At 42.8% G+C, this 20174-nt stretch overlaps 2 protein-coding genes across 4 annotated transcripts in view; one reads left to right on the top strand and one right to left on the bottom strand.

Moving 5' to 3' along the window:
* spg (dedicator of cytokinesis spg) overlaps positions 1-20174 on the bottom strand; it is a 150233-nt gene that overhangs the window by 52234 nt on the left and 77825 nt on the right. For all 3 annotated transcript variants that reach the window (XM_019044183.2, XM_019044182.2, XM_019044184.2), the window contains exons 6-8: positions 4904-4988; positions 2987-3022; positions 1763-1908 (exon numbers count right to left, since the gene is read on the bottom strand). In XM_019044183.2, the coding sequence (XP_018899728.2) occupies positions 1763-1908; positions 2987-3022; positions 4904-4988 (267 nt within the window). The remainder of the gene's footprint in view (positions 1-1762; positions 1909-2986; positions 3023-4903; positions 4989-20174) is intronic.
* The window catches only part of Inx3 (innexin 3), a 57155-nt gene continuing 54611 nt past the window's right edge, over positions 17631-20174 (top strand). Inside the window, exon 1 of the mRNA XM_019044185.2 lies at positions 17631-17881. The gene's annotated coding sequence lies outside the window, so the exon portion shown is untranslated. The remainder of the gene's footprint in view (positions 17882-20174) is intronic.

Below are 20174 nucleotides of genomic sequence, written 5' to 3'. Positions count from 1 at the left end.
ATTATGTGATGTGAGGTTTGAAAGTTGGTTTCTAGTGGAAGTAGAGGATTCAGTTGTAGGGATGGAAGTGGTAGAAGAGGGATTTTTAACGTTGTTATTTGTTTTCGACAAGTTCGAGAGAGGAAGGGAAGATTGGGATTGTGAGGGTTTCAAAGGGCTAGAGTTTGTCATCCTAGGATTAGGGTTAAGAGTATTCACCGACTCCCCAGTTACACCAATATTTTTTTTGATCCAATCGGCAGGAGGGAAAGAGTCGTCAAAGGAGTGTTTAGATTTTTTCCTAGTGGGAGAGGGGGAGGCCACTACATCAGCATATGGTCTCCTCAGGTCTTCCAAAGAATACCTATAATTATTCGCTACGTCCATAGGTTCAGGTAGGTTAGAGAAAGAATTGTTTACAGGAGGAAAATTAGAGGCTTGTAATACCTCAAAGGAATTTCTTTCGTTATTCCTTGAGTTCTTTTGGATATTTTGGATGCGTTCATCAATATTTGAGGTTGCGGATTCCGTTTGTTGTACATTAAAAATCTTTAAAGCTAGTGCGAAGGATATGTTCTGGTGAGCCATAATTTCTTTAATAGTTTTTTGTTTTATTAGTTCAGAGCATTCTGGGGAGAAAGTGAGGTGATTTTCGGAACAGTGGAAACATTTCACCGGGTTTGGACATATGTCTTGAGCTACATGTAGAGTAGCACATTTTTGACATCGTTTCTGGCTTTTACACGTTAGGTTCCCGTTAAACTCAGCACGATGGCCATAATTTAGGCAGTTTAGGCATTTAGTTACATTGTAAATATAAGGAGTAACGTTACATTTAGCATAAAAAATATAAAGGAAATCAGGCATGGTCGATCCTTGCCAAAGAATGTCAAGTTTAGAGGTTGGGATTAAAGCATTATCCTCATTTTTCCTAAAAATTCTTCTAACGCTTATGATATTGTCATATTTTTCTGCAAGAAATTCACCTAAACTGTCAATGTTTAACTCGTGGTGTACATTATTCACAATGATTCTTCGAGTGAGATATTTGAGAGGAATGTAGCAGGAAAAATGGTCATACGGAATGAGGGAAGTTTGATTGTCTACAAGGTTATTAGCATAGCTCTTAGAGATTAGTTCCACATTAATAATGTCTTTATTCACTCTGGAAATAGATTTAATTCCTTCCACCTTATTTTTATAGAAAAGTTCTCCAATTAGGGTTGGATGCTTATTTCCTATGCCATCTTTTGCTATAGCTACAATGTAAGGAGCAGGTGAATTTGGCTGGTATCTTAGGTAAGATTTATCTCTGACGATGAAAGCCTTTCTAGAGGGGTCCGACGTACTAGAGCTATTCGCATTTATATGAGTGGTAGAGGTAGTTTGTGAGCTAGGTAAGGACGTAGAGGTGTTAGTGGGGTTTGAGCCAGGGTCTCCAGGGGGACCATGAAGTGTTCCCCCGTGGGATTCGGGGGTTGAGCTTAAGTCATGCATAGTAGGACTTACATAAGGAGTAAGGTTAGGTTACCACAATGTGCCACAAATACATCACAGAACTGAAAATTAAGGAAAATAAAGGAAAAAAAAAGCCTTCAATGGCTAAACTAAAGAATACTTTGAAGAAAGAAGCTAAACAAAACTATTGATGAGAGAGAAAATGGTCAACGACCTAAATAATAGAATCCGAACAACGTGTACGTACGAGGTGGTTCTGAACCTGTGAATGAATGGTTTAGTTAAAACATTCAACTTTGAATAAGACTAGTACAATGGGGTGTACCTAATAAATTTCATCTTTTTTGCATCGTACAGAGAAAAATAGACTTCTGTATCTTCACCAATGTAATGTCCAAAATCTCTCATACACAAATAGAGATGATGAGTTAAAACTTTATCTACTTCTCTCCTTCTGATCGTCCCACGAGCCTGAAACAATTGAAGAAAAAGAAAGTCAATCACCAATAACATGACAAATATTTTTAGAGGAGTTGAAAAACTGATTAGTTCGGAATAACTCAGTCAGGAAGTTGGCAGAGGATCTAACTTCATTTGAAACCATGCTGATATCAAGAAATAAACTTGCTGAGATTTTCCACTGTCCCTGAGAATTCATTTTTTGTTTAAAAGAGAGAGTTAAAAGTAAGCAGAGATTTTCAAACAGTGCAGTTGAGAGTATTGATTCATTATCAATTATTGGTACTTACATAAATATTTACCTATAAATATTTCATGGTCTGGGAAGTTTTATAGATAAGACATGTAACAAATGAGGGAGCGTTCATAAATTAAGCCCTTGAAAATCCCTAAAAGTGCGGGAACTGTTGAGTATATGGACGTATTTCTGTCAAACAGAAGTATGTACATTAAAACATGAGCCCTCAGATCCATAAGGGTGTATGCATAACAGGGCTCACGTCATAATGCACATAGTTCCGTTTGGCAGAAATACGTTCGAATAGCTGGATAAAACCGAGCAGGGGCTTGGAGGACAAGGCGCACAAGAGCAGTTTTCGAAAAAATCCAGATATTCATGATTTCAAGTAAAACTAGTCTAGTAAAAATACATATTCTGTCAAAAGTTAGCTCTCAAATTTCAATTTTTAAGCATCAAAAAGTCAGTTTGAATTTTCTTTCCGCCATTAGGATCCGTGTTATTTTGAAACTTCAAATCAGCATTTCTTAAAATAGTAAAAACTGCACTTATGCGCCTTGTCCTCCATGCTCCTCAAATTCAAAGTGTGACGAATCGCGTCGAAGAAATGAGGATGATATGTACATTTTGGATTTTGTGTTTTTTACCACTAGAGATACGGTAACGCAGCGTAACGCAAGCTCACACCCTCTCTCCCCCCTTGAGAGTTACATAATTTATGAACTCTCCCTTACTGGCTGCATGAGACTTCGTGTGGATCCTTTGAAGAAAAAGTTTCATATGGAAATTTGAACAAATTTTCAATTGGTTCTCTTCAAGGGAAAGGGAAATTAAAACAGAGAAATAGCTCACCGAAATTCCCTGAGTACTTTCGGAACTTTGAATATGCTGGAAACAAAAAAAAAAAAAAAACATTTTAAAGAAAATTTTAAGGACAAATGGAATACACTTAATTATACAAGAACTTGCTTTGTTCTTTTGGGAGTTATATATGTATCTCGTTTTACGACATGACAGGAAGTCTACACCAGGGCCGGATTTACCTACTTGCCGCCCATGAGCCGCCTGTATTTTGCCGCCCCCTTCTCATTCGTTTTGAAACATCAATAAAACCATCAAGTGAACGTGCCGGAGGTAGCGGGGTGCATAAAACGAGTTTACTTGTGTTAGACACATTTTTTGCGAAAGCCCTGTCAACACTGCTAGCAAAAGTTCACGGAGCTTTGCGCTAAAGTTAAGTCCCGTAAACCTATCTCTTTATGGACAAGGCCTTCCATTTATAAGCATTGAACGAAAAAATTAAGAAAGAACAAACATAAATGTGGTTTAATAATTTTAACTTCCGCCGCCGCTCCGCGCTGACCGCACTGTATTTGGCGCAATGCGGGAAGTTTTCCTATAGTCTTGTAGGCGCTATGCGTTTCACGCCGACCGCTGCTAACCGCACCGTAATCTGACGCAATGCGTGAAGTATTCGTGCAATCTTGTAGGCGCTAATATGCGTTACATGCCGACCGCCGCGCCGAGGGTTTTCCTTTTCACCTCAAGTCCTCGTCATCATTCCTCTCTGCGCTGAGCTCCAGGCCAAATTGCGTGTTTAGTCCCTCTCTTAACTCGACTAATTAAAGATGCTGTCTCTTGTATCACCGAAACACAAGAGAATTAGAAATTACTATACTCTCAGCAAAGAGAGATTTTGTCCCCTTTTCTCATTGATAATTTTTTTTTCTGAATCCCGTTTTTTTATACCTACATATAAAAAAATTAAAAAATTTGCCGCCCTCTTTTGCCGAAATGGGCCGCGGCCCATGTGGCCACCCCCTTAATCCGGCCCTGGTCTACACTGTCACAAAACGAAAAATAAAGAATGTACTTGATTTTTCAAAAGGAAAACTACACGGTAATTCTTAAAAACTACCGTCATTTTTCTTCTCTGTGCGAAGAAAATGGAGATTCTACCTCAGAAGCATTTTATAGCGGAACAATCGCGATATTTCGAGAATAAGTAGCGATTTTTTTTACAATTTTTTGGCGATAAAATCGCTAGGATCGTAGACATCTGAGCGATTATCCTCCATCTTGTTGCAATTTTATCTTCATAAAGTCACGTTCGATAAAATCGGAATTTCATCTCAATTCATCACGATTTTTTGTTCGGTAATGTTGCTGTAAATCGCTACCGATAAAATCGCGATTTTATTGCTTTATGCGCAATTTTTTATCCGATTATATTGCAATTAATGAACGTTGATAAAATCGCGATACATTCATCGATCAAATCGCAACTTATCGCGATCATCGCTACTTGGGAGGGAGAAAATATTGCTAGACAGTCTGCATGGTATCCGTTACGATCCCTACGTTGGTGTCATTTCTTTGAGGAATATTTTGCGAACATCTTGGGAGCAAAATACCAAAAATTTTAAACCAAACTGGAGCTAAGACAGTGTTCATAACAATAGTAGCTTTGAGAATTGCTATCAATTCTCATCATTTTAATTTGTAATATTCAAAACTCGGAATCGTTAGATAATTTTTCAGGATATAAATTTGCGCCCTCTTTTGGCGCAACAAAAATGAACCTAACAGCTGATCATTTGTTACGATAAGGAGTATTTTTCAATGCTAGAAAACTCGAATTTCAATCTTTTACATCCAACTGGACGAAAACGTCGTCCTTGAAAAATTTTCCACCTCGTACTAAAAGTCTCTTCTCTTGTGAACGGTCAAAAGTAGGTTGAAATAAAAAAGCAGGAGGAAATAACTTACAACATGATATAACTCGACTATACTCATGGTAGCAGGGTCAACTTGTTCCGCCTCACATCTTGGAACAAGGTCCAAGCCCAGTTTCCTGAAACAGAAATATGAAAAACACTTAAATTGTAATACAGAATCGTTGTTTACTTTCTTCCAGCTCCTCATTTTCAAAAGGATTATAATAGAGAATGCGAGTACTCAAGAATCTATCAACCGCAAAAGTCTCTGTGTTTCTGTCGCAAAAAAACGGAGCTAACGTATTTTAAAGATTAAACAAGGATGTACAAAACTAGTGATTATGAGTTTACAATTCCAACCCCTTTTACCCTTATCGACTGGCGAAACGGCACGGCGAAATGGATACAAATCTACGTGCTCCTTGGTCAAGAAACTGCCTACTCGTCAAAATTGAAGGCGTTCAGTCAAACTCAGTGACAGTATGCTCTAGTTTTAAGTATCGAGTCTCGAACGGAATGATTTCACTGATAGAGCAAATTTCACTGTACTTGACGCACCCACAGGTTCGAAGAGCAGTGAAAATGCCGAAATAGTAATCATATCTTAGAAAATAGTAGACTTTGTCTTCAAACATGGACATGGAGCTTGACACCATCATGAAACACTTTGATTCCGTGCGACTGGCGAAACGGCACGGCGAAATGGATACAAATCTACGTGCTCCTAAGTCGAGAAATTGCCTACTCGTCAAAATTGAAGGCGTTTAGTCAAAGGCGGCGACAGTATGCTCGTGTTTTAAAATTTTGACGAGAAATATACATCGTAAAGCTTGAATTAAATCGCACCTTGTCTAAGGGTCCATTGATGAAGGCTTTACAGGGTTGCCACAGAATTTAGAAAATGAAATTCCCTGACATTTCCCTGACACATTTTGGCGGAATACCCTGACAATTGAAGATGTGACAGATGGTTAAGAAGGCATAATTGAAAATAGTTTTCGGGCAAAATTTGTTGTTCGTAGCCTCAAACCCATTCTAGAAAGCAAATCGGTGATTAATAAATTTCCCCTGACATTTTTGTTATTTTCCCTGACATTTCCCGATTTTCCCTGACTGTGGCAACCCTGGCTTTAATTAGCAAAAGTAATGTACTTGCAACGATACACATTCAAATGCGCAACTTGCGTATCCACAAAGGAGCTATTGATGATCGCAAATTCATTCGGATCTACGACTTCCGGAGTTTACGTTTTTTAACGACCTTTTTCAGTCCACTCAGAAAGCTGAGCATCCAAAGGAAGCATAGAACGACCTGACATCGGCGAGGTCACCGATGTGCTCATCGATTACGAATAATGCGGGCGGCTCACAACATCGCTGAGCCCACGATCAATGCCTCCTACGAGAGGAGGGGGGGGGGTTGAGGAATGGAAGAGAAATGAGTTTATTAGATACAGGTAGTTAGAGCAGTTAAGACTGGAAGTTGGGAAAAAGAAAAAAAAGAAGGAGCGAAAGTAGAGGCGGACGAGAAGAATACTGCCGGCTTTCAAAGAATTACAGACATTTTACCGAGGGGATCATTTCCAGTGGTATACATTTTATGATGCAGGTGGGCAACTATGTGTGGGTGGAGAGCATACCGCGTTACGAACTTGACTGAAAGCATCAGTTGAGCTGCCTGTTAAGCGCTGAGTTTACAGTGATGTCGCGCCGCTTTAAACTAACTAACGCCCCCCCCCCCCCCCCCCGGGGGAAGAGATGGGTTGAGGGGCTTGGAAGACAGGGCCCATTAAGGCAGTTTTTGCTGTTTGAAGCAGTGGCGTGGCGTGAATTGCGATATATCGATTGTTATACCATTTAAACCTATGAAAAAAGATCGATTATCAGGGTGTTCGCAGCGAACACCTTAGTAATCGATTCTTTACCATAGTTTCAAATGGCGAGATATCGATAATCGATTATTCACGCCACGCCACTGGTTTGAAGGCATACTACCGTGCTAAGGAAGAACGCCGTATGAGTCTTTAGACGTTGCCAAGTTTCCTTCGATAAAAACCGAATTTACTGGGAAAAATTGTGAATATTATTTTCCAAAATTTTCAGACAATTTTGTACGCAATTTAATCTCAAATATCTGAAAATTTCAAGGGAAAATACGCACGAATATTGTCAAAAATACATGCTTTATCAAGGAAAATTTGGCAACTCTCGAATGTTCATACGGCGTTCTTCCCTAGCACGGCAGAATAGGTGTTTAGAGTTTCAAAATGACTTGGAACGAGGAGCTTCTTGGCGGAAAGAAAGTTCAAACTCGCTTCTTGATGCTTGGAAATGGGATTTCAGAAGTGAATTTTTCACAGAATATATTTTAAGGCTAGTTTTGATTGAAATCATTAATATCTGAATTTTTCTTCAGAAATTCCACTTATGCGCCTTGTCCTCCAAGCCCATCAATTGGAAATTCTGATTTCCGTATTTCACCTGCATCTACTCATTTCTGCGTCAAAAAATTCCTGGGTTTTTTTGGTCTTTATGTCTTAATGTGCTGTTGAGTAAAATAAAATTTCTTGCACTGAACGGTCCTTTGTATTCAATCTTGAATTTTCAATCCTTTTTTGAAAGGTGGACCAAAATGCTTTTTCCTCGAATTCCGCCGCGCGCATTCTTACCGCAAAAACGGTTGTCAGCCCGAAGACTTTAACGACGATTTAGGAAAAACAACTAAATTTTCCAAGTAAGAAATCATTTACCACACATTTTTTTCCAATGTATGTGCCGTAAAAGAAAACCATTTCCCTCAGTTTTCGAGCTCTGATCCTCATTTCGAGCAGCCTGCCTCCATATGTTTCCTTATGTTAAATTATATATGTGCGCGAAACACTTCGCGGAAATGGGTCAATGATGGGGAATTTTTGCAGGGCTGTATTACATACTCGTTCGTACGTAAAATTTTGTGAAGAAATAAAAAAGTTCATCAAAAAAGATTTTATAAATCATTTCTAAGGGGAGAAAAAGCTATTCAAAATCCGACCAATCAAAAGCCACAGTCTAATTGATGCAGAAGGCGATGTTTGAATACATATGAGTTGAACGTATAGGCAAATTCCCTCGCCTGGCTTACGTCATTAGTGCCGTAGAAATATCGTTTCAAACGGGTCCCGTTTTCGGCAATTTCAAAACGGGGCTCCTTTCCCGTTAAGGGTTGAAACAAATCCGCAAAAATTTCCACGAGCTTAGCTCACTGCGTACTTTCAGGAAATAAATCAATACAATTGGACGTATTTCTGTCAAACGGAACTATGTGCATTATGACGTGAGCCCCATTATGCATATATTCTGATGGGTCTCAAGGCTCATGTCTTGATGCACATAGTTCCGTTTGACAGAAATACGTCCAATGGGGTGCCACTGACTCATTCGACTACTTTTTTTTTTTTTTTTTTTTTTTTTTTTAAATAATCAATTATTTTATTAGATTATGCAAATAGTTCCGTTTGGCAGAAATACGTCCAATGGGGTGCCACTGACTCATTCGACTACTTTTTTTTTTTTTTTTTTTTTTTTTTTTTTTTTTTTTTTTTTTAAATAATCAATTATTTTATTAGATTATGCAAATAGTTCCGTTTGGCAGAAATACGTCCAATGGGGTGCCACTGACTCATTCGACTACTTTTTTTTTTGTTTTTTTTTTGAAATAATCAATTATTTTATTAGATTTATCATTCGACTACTTGGCAAATTTGAAACCGCTCATTGTGGAGTTGGGCTATTGCGAATTATGGTACAATAGGTCATCTGGGTGGTCAATGAAGTCTGTGCGTGTGCGTGCGTCCGCCGCGAATGTTGTCGTCCTGAGAAAGAACGCTGTATGAGCATTTAAATGTTGCCAAATATCCCTCGACATTACATTTATTCATGAAGAAAGACATGCATATTTTCCCCTAAAATTGTCAGACCTTTTAGATTAAATTGCGAACAAAATCGTCTGAAAAATTGAACGCAAAATGTTCAGAATTTTCCCAGTAAATTACTTCGTTATTGAAGGAAATGTGGCAGCGTCTGAGGGTTCATACGGGGTTCTGACTTAAGACGGCAGAATGCAAAACCCAACCTGTCTCGGTCTCGTGACCGCAACCCGGGGGCAAGACTCCTGTGTTGAGGAAGAGCGCCGCAAGAACATTCGGGAGTCGCCAGATTTCCCCAGATAAAACACGTGATTTTGAGGAAAGCCGTGCGTATTTTTCCACGAAACGTTCAGATATTTTAGATTAAATTGCAAAGAAAATTGTCCGGAAAACTCGACGGAAAATAAAGAGAGTTTTTCCAGTAAACTCGGTTTTTCTTGGCGGAAATACGGCAACGTCTCGGGGTTGATACGGAGGACGGGAGAAGGAGCCCGTCCCACGTCCTGGCGGAAAGAAATAAAATAAAAAAGCAGGAGAAAAATGTGAAAGAGGAGAAGTTCCCACAGTGGAAGCATAAGTCCTCGCCCCTCTGACGTAAGAGCGTATCTCAGTTTCCACGTGAGCCCTGTTCTACATATAAAGGCAGGCTTGCGAGGGCTCGTGCGGTGGGTGTGGAGGAAGAGCGACCAAGTGTCGAGGATCCGAGGATTCCAGTCATGGAGTCACCGCTGGGTCGTCGCTGCCAAGTCGGCTCAGGAGCCACGCGCTTCCCGCGGGAAATGCTCATTTCTCTGCTCCGCGAGGCAAAGGCACTCCGGTCTTACCCCGTCTTCCAAGGTTGACCACTTGTGAGCACGTCGGCGGAGGGGGAGGGGAGGGCGGGGGTTTGGCGGTGGGTTGGCAACCCTGGCGGGTGGTGAACTGGTGGCGAGCCTCGGAGCCGCCCGAAGAGGTCTCAACCGGAGCCGAATTGACGAGGAGGGGAAGCATGAAAAGTGGAGGTTCTCTTCACTTGCCCGCCCGCTCTTCCTCGCCGTCCTCCGAGTCCTGGAGCGCGCCGCGCCGCATCGCATCGACCCCGCAAGTCCCACGTCTCTTTTAACAGTTCCGTAATTAATGGGGCTCTTGCGGGCACTCGAGCAGGTGACAACGGCCATCCGGGAACCAAGGCTATAGATTAGATATCCAGCTTCAAAGTTCACTCCAAAGCTCTTAGGAAGTTGAAGCGCTGGGTGCAGAAATTCTGCTGGCTGTATTTCTAGGTTGCAGTGTCTCAGAATCTCCGCTAACGTTTCATCTATTATAATAAAAGCAAGTGTATGTAATTTGGACGTATTTATGTGAAACGGAACTAAGCGCTAGTTTGAGTTCTTTTTGAGGATTTTAGAATCCCGGATAGCGCGGAACTAAGCGCCATGGAAAAGCATTGCGAGTACAGGACGGAACGAGCATCGCGTTCCGCAACATCCGCCAATCCAAGCCTCCCTCTCCCTTCCTCCCCCGATGGCGCTTAGTTCCGTTTGATAGAAATACGTCCATTTGATATGACTCCTACCGAATATTCTGTATGATTTTACAGGGCGGAAACCGTGAAATTTCATAGAGTTCACCCGACAGTTTCCTCTTTAAAATAAAAATTGGCGCTGGAGATACCGAAACACTGTAAACAAGAACTATAAATGCCCTTTCTGCTCCCAACGTCCTAGTTGTCGAAAAAGAACTCTTTGACGGAAATTTTCGAGGCGAATTCGAACATTTCGCTACTGGTCATTTGAACTCTGTAAATGGAAATTTAGAGATCATGCCGAGTTTTCCTGGCCAATAGTCAATATTATGGAAATAAAAGGGTGATGACTCTGTTCCGACTATTCCGTTGAAACTCAAAGCAGACACCCCGCTTCCGCTCCCGCTCCCATGGACCGCTTAGAATAATATCTTCTGAAACTCTTCTTGGAACCCTCAATAAATCCTCATAATTTTTGCTGTTTCATTTCTCACAGCTCCTATACGAGTTTGCAGTTTCCAACTTAAAAAAAAAAAAAAAACTTTTGAAATCCTCTTGTATAGTTGGAGTCATGGCTGCCACAATTCGGCGTATGCCACGAGATGACGACACCAGGTTAACAGTAGATCTTGGGGAAAGAAGAACCGTTGCATCCAGCCGTGCGGGTGCGGTAATCGTCGCTCCTATAACGTGAGGGCGCAAATCTATTTTCACGTGAGCCCTGTTTTACATATAAATGCATGCTTTTCGGGTCTCACGAGGAAATTGACATAGGCTCTTGCGTCAGAGGAGAGACGAATGTGGCGAGGGGCCAAAGAGCGTGCGAAAGAGTTAAAACAGAGCGAGTAATAACAACACCATCAGCTAACAGAACAACCCACACAATTTTCCTGTTTGCCTACCATCGTATGTGTGAGACGTTCATGTGTTCATATATTCATGGCTTCGGTTCCTCTACACATATGGGTATCGGGAATGATACGACCACCAATTTAGTTTTTAGCGTTTTGAAAGACTTAAGACGAATTAAATAAAAAAGGATCAATATCATTATCTTCCAAAATTGCTTAAATTTCGTCGTCTCTTGAACGAGGGAACACGATTCCATTCCAAGGTTGCACAATCGACTCAAACAATTCAACCCCCCTGCCCCCCCCCCCTCAAATGACCGTGCAGTTTCGGTCCAAAATTTTTCCAAGTATGCCATCAAAATAGGAGTCGGTGATATTTCAGATGAAAACGCTAAGTTTCCAGTTAAGATACGATACGCGGGTGGAAATTTGATGACGCAGACATGTGTTACGTTCTTTCGTCTGAAGAGGAATTATCGGGAGCATACACCTGGTTGATCTTCGCGGACTGATGGGAAGCGCCAGAGACTTCAACGCAGCGTTAGAAAAAAGAGCAAAAACCACCCGGTGGCGCGGACGCGCGTTAGGCACTTTTTATTTTGATTTTTAGACACCCTCCCCTCCCCACCCCCTTCCCTATTCTGGCAAGATACCCTTAAGACACCACTTGACCCCTCTTGGTAATTAAATAGGGCTAGCCTAAAAACCTTTCCCCTCCCTATTTGGTGGGTGGAGAACGTACAATTTAACGAGAAGTGGTGTTGAAACAAATCTGTATCGTTCATGGTATTTCATGTATTCTAGGGAAAGTTATTTCATCGATACTAATCGTAAACGGACACGAGTGCTCGAAGAAAGAAGAAGAAAAACAAGAAAAGAAAAGGAAGAGAACGGAAAAAGAAAAAAATAAGCACTTTTCGGAAGAAATATACTGTCAAATTTCAGTTTTTTCTCTTCACAACTAGACTTTGCGCCTTACGCAAGGCAGTGCTTGATCTCCCCCCCCCCCCCCCCCCCCCGTAAGGCACCTCGTGACCCCTTCACACCTCTGGGTAAGTGCCTCACCTAATTTAAGAACGGTCCGTCGCAGTTTACCTTTTTCTTTCTTCCCAGACGGAGGGACAGTTCTTTTGAACTTGCGAATGAAGATTCATTTTTCCTTTATTTTTTTCTCTGATAATAGAGTTCTTTTATGATAGAATGCGCGCGTAAAACCTATTAAATCTACTTATTTAAAACTCACGAGAAATCGAAAGATGTTGCACTAGTATAGAGCTAGGAATAGAGAATTTGTGGTGTCAGAAATCTTGTTAATTTCATTTTTAAGGAGAAAATACTGAGGGAACTGAGCATGAGAATATCCTTGCTTTCTAAACTAATTATTACAGAGGATATGATCAAATGACCCAATCTGCTGAACTGCGTGTGTTTCAATGGGAAACGCCGCCTAATGACGTCACAAGGCGGCAGATTTTCTCACTTTTAAACCCATTTTTTTACAATTTTCCAAAACAGAACAAAATTATAAAAAATACTACGAACGCAGCTTTTGGGCACTCTCGGACGCATGCAGCAATAAACATTTTTCAAATCCGAATTACAAATTTGATTTCCAAATTAAAAAACGTTCTTGTTCTCAAAGAAATCCCTGGAGAGTGAATTCATGCCTTACTTTCGTACAATGAATTAAAAAATGCACATTCTCCAATCTCCAATGACCCAGTTTGTGAGAGCTTCCGTGGGACGAACTCCTCGACGCGGAGCCACCCCCCGAAACTGAAGGGCAGAGCCTCCCTAATAAATACCGGATTGAGGAGGACGATTGGCTGGCGCTCATTAAAGCCGGTAAGGGAGAGATGGTGCTGGAGATAGCTCGGGCGCTAATAAAATTAAAATGAATCGGACGGGAATCCGGAGGTAGCGATACCCGGCGACCGCATCGGAAAACAAAAGGCCCAGCTGCGGATAGACCAGGAGCCGTAGCCGGGGAGGGGGAGGGGGGCGTCTTAATTCGGAAGGGGGCTACCTAGGACTGACTACCAGAATTGGTGGGCCACTCGGCCGAGAGCGGTGGATCCATAAATTCCGAGCGGTGCTCCCGGGTCTGGCGCTGGCCACTGCACTGCTGCTCCGGCTCCTGCTCCTGCCGCTGCCGCCGCTGCTGCTGCTGCTGCTGGATTCGTAGAGCGAGAGCAGCGGCTCCGAGCGACTACTGGTGTTGTGGCTCCGAGCCCGAGCTTACTCCCGCACGCTCCCGTTGCCGGCTTCACAGGAAAACCCATTCATTTTCATTCACAATCCACCAGTAGACTGGGGCATAGGCCAATCCAGACACTTCAAATCGGGGAGGGGGGCGTAAGGGGGGGGGGGGGTCCTGGGGCTCCCCTCGAAAATTGTCGAAATTGCAAAGCATCTAATATGCAGGTGGAGTCAATTCCGTCATGAATGGTTACCAAATGTAAGCAACCTCCCTTCTTCTTTCCTCCCTCCCTCCCTCCCTTCCCTCCTTCTCTCCTTCCTTCCTTCCTTCCTCCTCCTCCCTTCCTCTCCCTCCCTCCCTCCCTCCCTCCCTCCCTTCCTTCCGTCCTTCGTCTTCCGTCCTTCCGTCCTTCCGTCCTTCCGTCCTTCCGCTTCCTCCTTCCGTCCTCCTCCTTCCGTCCTTCGTCTTCTATCCGTCCTTCCGTCCTTCCATCCTTCCTTCCTTCCTTCATTCCTCCCTTTTATCCTTCTTCCCTTCCTTCCTTACTTCTATCCGTCCTCCTTCTTTCCTCCGTTCCTTCGTTCCTTCCTTCCTTCTATCCGTTCTCCTTCTTTCCTTCCTTCCTTCCTTCCTTCCTTCCTCTTCTTTCATTTCTTCATTCCTTCCTACTTCTTTCCTCCCTTCCTCCCTCCCTCTCCTTCCTTCCTTCCTTCTTCTTTCTTCCCTTCCTCCCTCTCTCCCTTCCTTCCTTCTTTCTTTCTTCCTTTCTCTTCTTTTCTTTCTCCTTATTCCGGACGAACAGGGGGGCGTAGGGGGCTCACGCCCCTTACGCCCCTCCTGGATCCGCCTGTGGACTGGAGTGCCTACATTGACAGAGAATGGCCAATGTGCCGGTTTCTCATTGGTCGCGAGAAATAGGCTGATACAGTGCACTTACGGCCGTGAGTAAACAAACAAGGTGCCTACTCCAGGCAACCATTGAAATCCCTCCAGAAGGAATTAGTGAAATAATCATTAAATATCAGATAAAGAATATAATTATCTGATGAAAAAAAACAGGACTAATTTTACGTCACGATAACGGAAAAGCAGTTGTTTCAGAAAAGTGTGTCAATGATGCACCAGCGTGATTCGTGGGAAAAGCGACAGCTCCGGATAAATCTCTGATGCTTAAGCGTGTCGACGCATAAGAAACGCCTTCACTGTGAGAAGATACTTCCTAGCGTGGCCGCGGAGGCCGAATAGTTGCATCATATAAAAACCCCGATCAACGATGTAGCAGCGTAATTGTTGAGTGAAGCGGTTGCTTCCGATAAATCTTTGATGGAGCGTGTCGAGGCATAAGAAACGCCTTCACTGTGTGAAGATACTTCCTAGCGTGGCCGTGGAGGCCGAATAGTTGCATCATATAAAAACCCCGATCAACGATGTAGCAGCGTAATTGATGAGTGAAGCGGTTGCTTCCGATAAATCTTTGATGGAGCGTGTCGAGGCATAAGAAACGCCTTCACTGTGTGAAGATACTTCCTAGCGTGGCCGCGGAGGCCGAATAGTTGCATCATATGAAAACCCAACAGTGTAAAACCGCTACCTCTCAAAAGAGGATAACACACACACGGGGAAAATCATGATTTTCCACGAGCATGAAATGAGATGGAGTTGTGAGGTTTTTCCAAGTTATGACCTTTAGGTCTAAAATGAGGTCCCTTCTACGGGGGACTATGAAGGTTTTACGCAGGAGTTTTTCAGGGTATACAATTATACATCCTGAAGAGTCCATATCAATCAAAACCCCGATTTCGAAAAAGTGAACAAATGGGGCTTTTCAAATCGCACGTTCATTTTCATGTGTTCGCGACGTCGAAAAATCGAAGAATTCACTAGGGTAAGGTTAACTGATTAAAATAGAAAATTGATACATATTCAACTGGGAGCGGTCGCGGCTTTGAAAAGAGCAGATGAGCGGTGAGCTTTGGAGACCTGAACGATCGGGCAAGAAAAACATCCAAAAGAGGGATGAAACGGATTTAGAGAGAAAGAGGTGACGAGAGGGGTGACGGAGAGAGACGGCTGCGGCGGGGGGCGGAGGGGGGCACAAGAGAAAGAGACAAAGAAAGACAATGGCAAAGGAAAAACCTCGCCGACATCATTAACATTTCTTCTCATCCTCTTTCGTTTATGATGTAAGCCTCCGAGGATTTTTCGCCGCACGACTTTCGCGCAGTTGCCGCGCAGCAGTGGAGCGTCGTGCTTTGCGATACATCGATTAATCCGTTTAAACCGATGGGAAAGGATCGATGGACAGGGTGTCCGCAACGAGCACCTTCATAATTGATTCTTTCCCATAGCTTCAAATGGGAAAATACAGTGGCGTGGCGTGAATTGCGATATATCGATTGTTGTGCCATTTAAACCTATGAAAAAGATCGATTATCAGGGTGTTCGCAGCGAACACCTTAGTAATCGATTCTTTACCATAGCTTCAAATGGCGAGATATCGATAATCGATTATTCACGCCACGCCACTGGGAAAATATCGATGATCAGTCACGCCTCGCTACTGTCACGGCGGCACGGAGCGAATCATAGGAGACTATTTTGCAACCCTAAAAGGCTGACTTTTCTTGACTAAGTATGAAAACCTACGGCAGTGTTAACCAATGGCGGGGTGTGAATGATCGATTATCGATTTTCCCTCATTTGAACCTGTGCTATTGAATTCCCTAGTAAACTTATGAATATTTTTCTTCCAATTTTTCAGATAATTTTGTTCGTAATTTCACCTGAAGTTCCTGAAAATTTCTCGGAAAAATATTCATAACTTTCCTCAAAAATAAACATTTTATTGAAGGAAATTTGGCAACTCTCGAATGTTCATACGGCGCTCTTCCTTAGCACGGCAGTATGTGTACCTCCTTTTTTTTACTCATATGCCCATTTTAATCCTCAGAAATGTTAAAATTCCACTGAGGCTTTCGACGCAGGTATTTCAAAAGTTGTGTTCCGATAGCGCTCTCCATCTTGTAGGGGTGATTTTTCAGTCCTGTCTGTTTTCGGTGAATGAGAGTAGCGCATTTTTCTTTCCTTCTTACTGTGCTGTCATCCTCAAAATATTCACATCAAGCTGTTGTCAAGGAATTGCTTGAAGTGCATGTGCCAACTTCAGTGATCGACATTGATTTCGCAGAAACTTTGTCCGTGCTGGTAACTTGAAAATGACTTAGCTGACTTCGACTGTCGCGTCGTTTGGGTGGCACACTTAAGTTATATTAAATCAAATTTTATTGAAAAAAGTTCTTCGTAAAATTTCCACCAGTCATCCGAAAGCCTCTCAAAAATCGTTTGGTGATCAAAATCGACGAATTTTATTTCCAACTATGTAAGAAGGATCGTTTCCATTTCCATGTTAGGATCGTATTAGGCAAGACAGCTGTAAGTGCTTCCTTCGTTTTTGCGTTGCGTTTTGGACACACAACGAACTAAATTTCAGGTCAGAAATGACCAGAAAAAGGCGGCATTTTTACTTAAATGTACCGCTGTGACCGGCTCTCTGGTGGAATTATGCTCTTTACGACTTTTTAGTCTGGAACACTGTCAACTTGGGCGCACTTACGGCTCTCTCATCATAGGCGGATCCTGACTCCTCAAATTGAGAGAGGGGGACGTAAGGGGGGTTCGGGGGCCTCCTTCAGAAAATTGTTGAATTTTTGAAGCATCTTTTATGCTGTTTGAGTTCATTCCGACATAAATAATTACCAAATTTAAGCGCATTTCCTTCTTCTTTCCTCTATCCCTTGCTTTTTTCCCCTCCTCTTTTCTGGGCGCACGGGGGGAGGGGGGGGGGCGCCCTCCGAATTCGCCTATGTCTCTCATACCTACCTATGTCTCGTTTCCGTACAAATAAGACACATTGTGCGGTTTTAGCTGCTCCAGTGATTTCATCCAAATTCGACGAGACGAATTTCGAAAGAAACTCGATTTCGAAAATCGGAGAGTTCCGGCTCCCTCGACTGCGACGGGAGCGCAAGTTCCCACGTTTCACCTGAGTCTAAACAAAAGAATTAAGAGCGAGCTGGCAGCCAGGTAAAAATGCGGCACCGTTGCCGTTGCCGTCACCGATGTCGTCATTGAACAATCGGAGTTCACCTTTGCCGGCCGGAGAGGAGTTTGAGGTAAAGAGGGGCTCCCCCCGACCCCCGGGCTCCGAGACCCGAACCGGTTCCCCTCCGGATGGCGGCTCACCCACAACGCCCCCCCTCCCCCCACCGCTGCCCCCCTCCCGGGGCCGGTAACTCGGTAGAATGTTACGACTCGACTGCTCGTAGAATGTCGGATGCTCGGGCAAGTGCGGTGATCAGCGCGGCGTAGCACGGTTGTGTGTGGTGCCCGCTCGCGAGTTGAGTTTGTTTACTCCAGGCCGCGACGCATGGTGCACGCTGCTCCTTGCTCGTCTACGAGGTGCGATGTCGTAGAGAAGTGTTTCAGTGCGATTTGGATTACCCTCCACGTTTTGGATTAACCCCACTTTGGATTAACTCCCTCGTCCTGCTTCTGTAGATATAAGTCAAAGGTAGGTTTGAGAGAATGTTAAACCTCAACAACTCGGCTACAGGAATGTTTCAACTTGAGTTCGACTTTCATTCGGTTCCGGGACTTGTGTAACGCTCAAAACATGCTGGTGACTGTTCCGAACATGATGATACAACAGGTTCAAGCGCCCGAACTTTATCCCGCAACGGCCGCACCTGTTGCTCTATTCGCGAGAGACCAGAAAATATACAAAAATGCAAGTTGAATTGAATCAGTGAGAACGAAAACACACCAACTCGGTAACTTGAAAATGCTCAACTATCATTTGAGACACTTTATTTTCATAAAGGGCATTGGAGTTAGCGCATCTGCTCCAACCTGGACCTTTAAAGTGTCCTGAAGTACTCGTCTTTTGGCACCAAAAATCTTTTCCCCAGACTAACCTCTTCACCTAATGTGCTTCATTTTTTGGAGTTGGAGTGTTTTCGTTCTCACTGACTCAATTACAAGATTGATTAGACTTCCCTAAAAGTTTTGAATTATGTATTTTCAGCGTATTCCGCAAGTGTCTCCTTCGTAAATGGGGCATGGAGACTGCGTGATACTCACGTTTTAGATGGGGATAATCGAGTTCCTATCTTGTTCGCTGTTTAATGAAATCAGTTGGATTTCCCTCGGATTACATAAGTGATAGAGATGAATCTACCAGATATTTTCATCTTGAGGGAAAAGCGATGATTTCAAAAGGTGACGACGAGCATTACGCTTTGATTTACACAGTGGACTAGGTAAGTCTTCTCGGCGACCGCAGCTTTCCTGGCGGGACGCAGGAACATGAATCTTGCGCAACAATATAAATACTGAACTCAGCAGTAAGATTCATCATTTACATCCTGTTCCTGGCCTTTCTGCTGCTGACAGTCAGTAATTTTCGTCACAAACTGTATTGAGGACAACCTAGAACTGAAGCATTGGATGCAGAAAGGACATTTCTTGGTTTTGGTGTTTCAGAACCTCCAGTGACAATTCTTATTTCAGAGAGCAAAGCAGCTATTGGGTGAATTTTCTGAAATTTTACGTTTTAGCACTGTAGAATCATAAAGAATATTCAGTGAAAGTTACATTAAATTACACACATTTGCTGTAATTATAATGAATGAAACGTTAGCGGAGATTTTTAGACACGACTGCAACCAAGAACTGTCTTTTCTGCACTTAGCGCTTCAATTAGCGAGGTCATCCTCTAAAAGACTTACTTCCAATTATATTTAAGCGTCGAAAAATCGAAAATTAAGTTTTTGGAGGTTCGGTAGTGCTCAGGCATAGAATACATCTTGCTGCAAAGTGACAGGCAGAAAACCGGATTTTCAGGGCCTAAAAAAATCTGAAAAGTACAGCCATTCTCAGAAAGACCAAGGCGCCAGTTCCCTTTTTTCTTATTTTCCCGTGCAACTTTAAGGCAGTTTCTAAAATAACCGCAATCCGGTTTAAAGTTACACTCTTCCCTTACATTCATTTTTATCTCCGAGATTTAGAACGGGTCGCGATTCAAACAGTTTTCGCTGTTTTTTTCCAATTTTCATCTCGTCTGTCAGAAAGTGTCTGAGAAAGACTGATTCAATTTTTGTTGAGGATCATAGTTGCTTATAGATCTAAAATAAAAATGAAATCCACCCGAACATCAAGTTTCTACGTTCTACGTTTATCGGCAAAATCGCCCTCCAGAAACCACGAGTGCACAACTTCATCCACACGGTAGCGCATACCATTATTCTACCTTGAATTGGACCACATTTTGCAATTCAGCATTACCATTTCTAGCTCATCTGTAAAAACACGTTTGTGCAAAGGGAAACTAATACTTACGTCGTTTCTGCGTCGTTCTAAAATGAGCCAGGTGCTGTAGTTCCGAATTGCAAAATGCAGCCCGGAATTCTTCAATCGGCGATGCTGATGCAAGTGATGCACTCATTCGCACTAGTTGCTCGCGACACAAAAACGCAAGTGAAAACACGGTTTGCGTAACTGCTATGGATGACGTCATATGCCGTGTTTTCATGGGCAGTACCTCCGTTAATGCACGTTGGAAGTAGGAGCTTTGGACGGACTTTTTTTTTTTTTTTGCTGATCCATCAGCGTAAGTAAACCATCGTAACGCGAATGTATGAATATAACGCTACTGACCCATTTCCGTTCAAGCGGAGTTTTTGTCACGTCTTAATTTTTTATCTGAACGTGGGGACGACACGACGTGTGCGCGAGTTTTCACGAGCGAAAACCGAAAACATGCGGGGTGCCCGACTGCCGCGCTAAGGAAAAACGCCGTATGAACA

This window comes from Bemisia tabaci, chromosome 1 (genome assembly GCF_918797505.1).
Source record: "Bemisia tabaci chromosome 1, PGI_BMITA_v3".
NCBI lineage: Eukaryota > Metazoa > Arthropoda > Insecta > Hemiptera > Aleyrodidae > Bemisia > Bemisia tabaci.
This window is presented reverse-complemented; position numbering and strand designations above follow the sequence as displayed.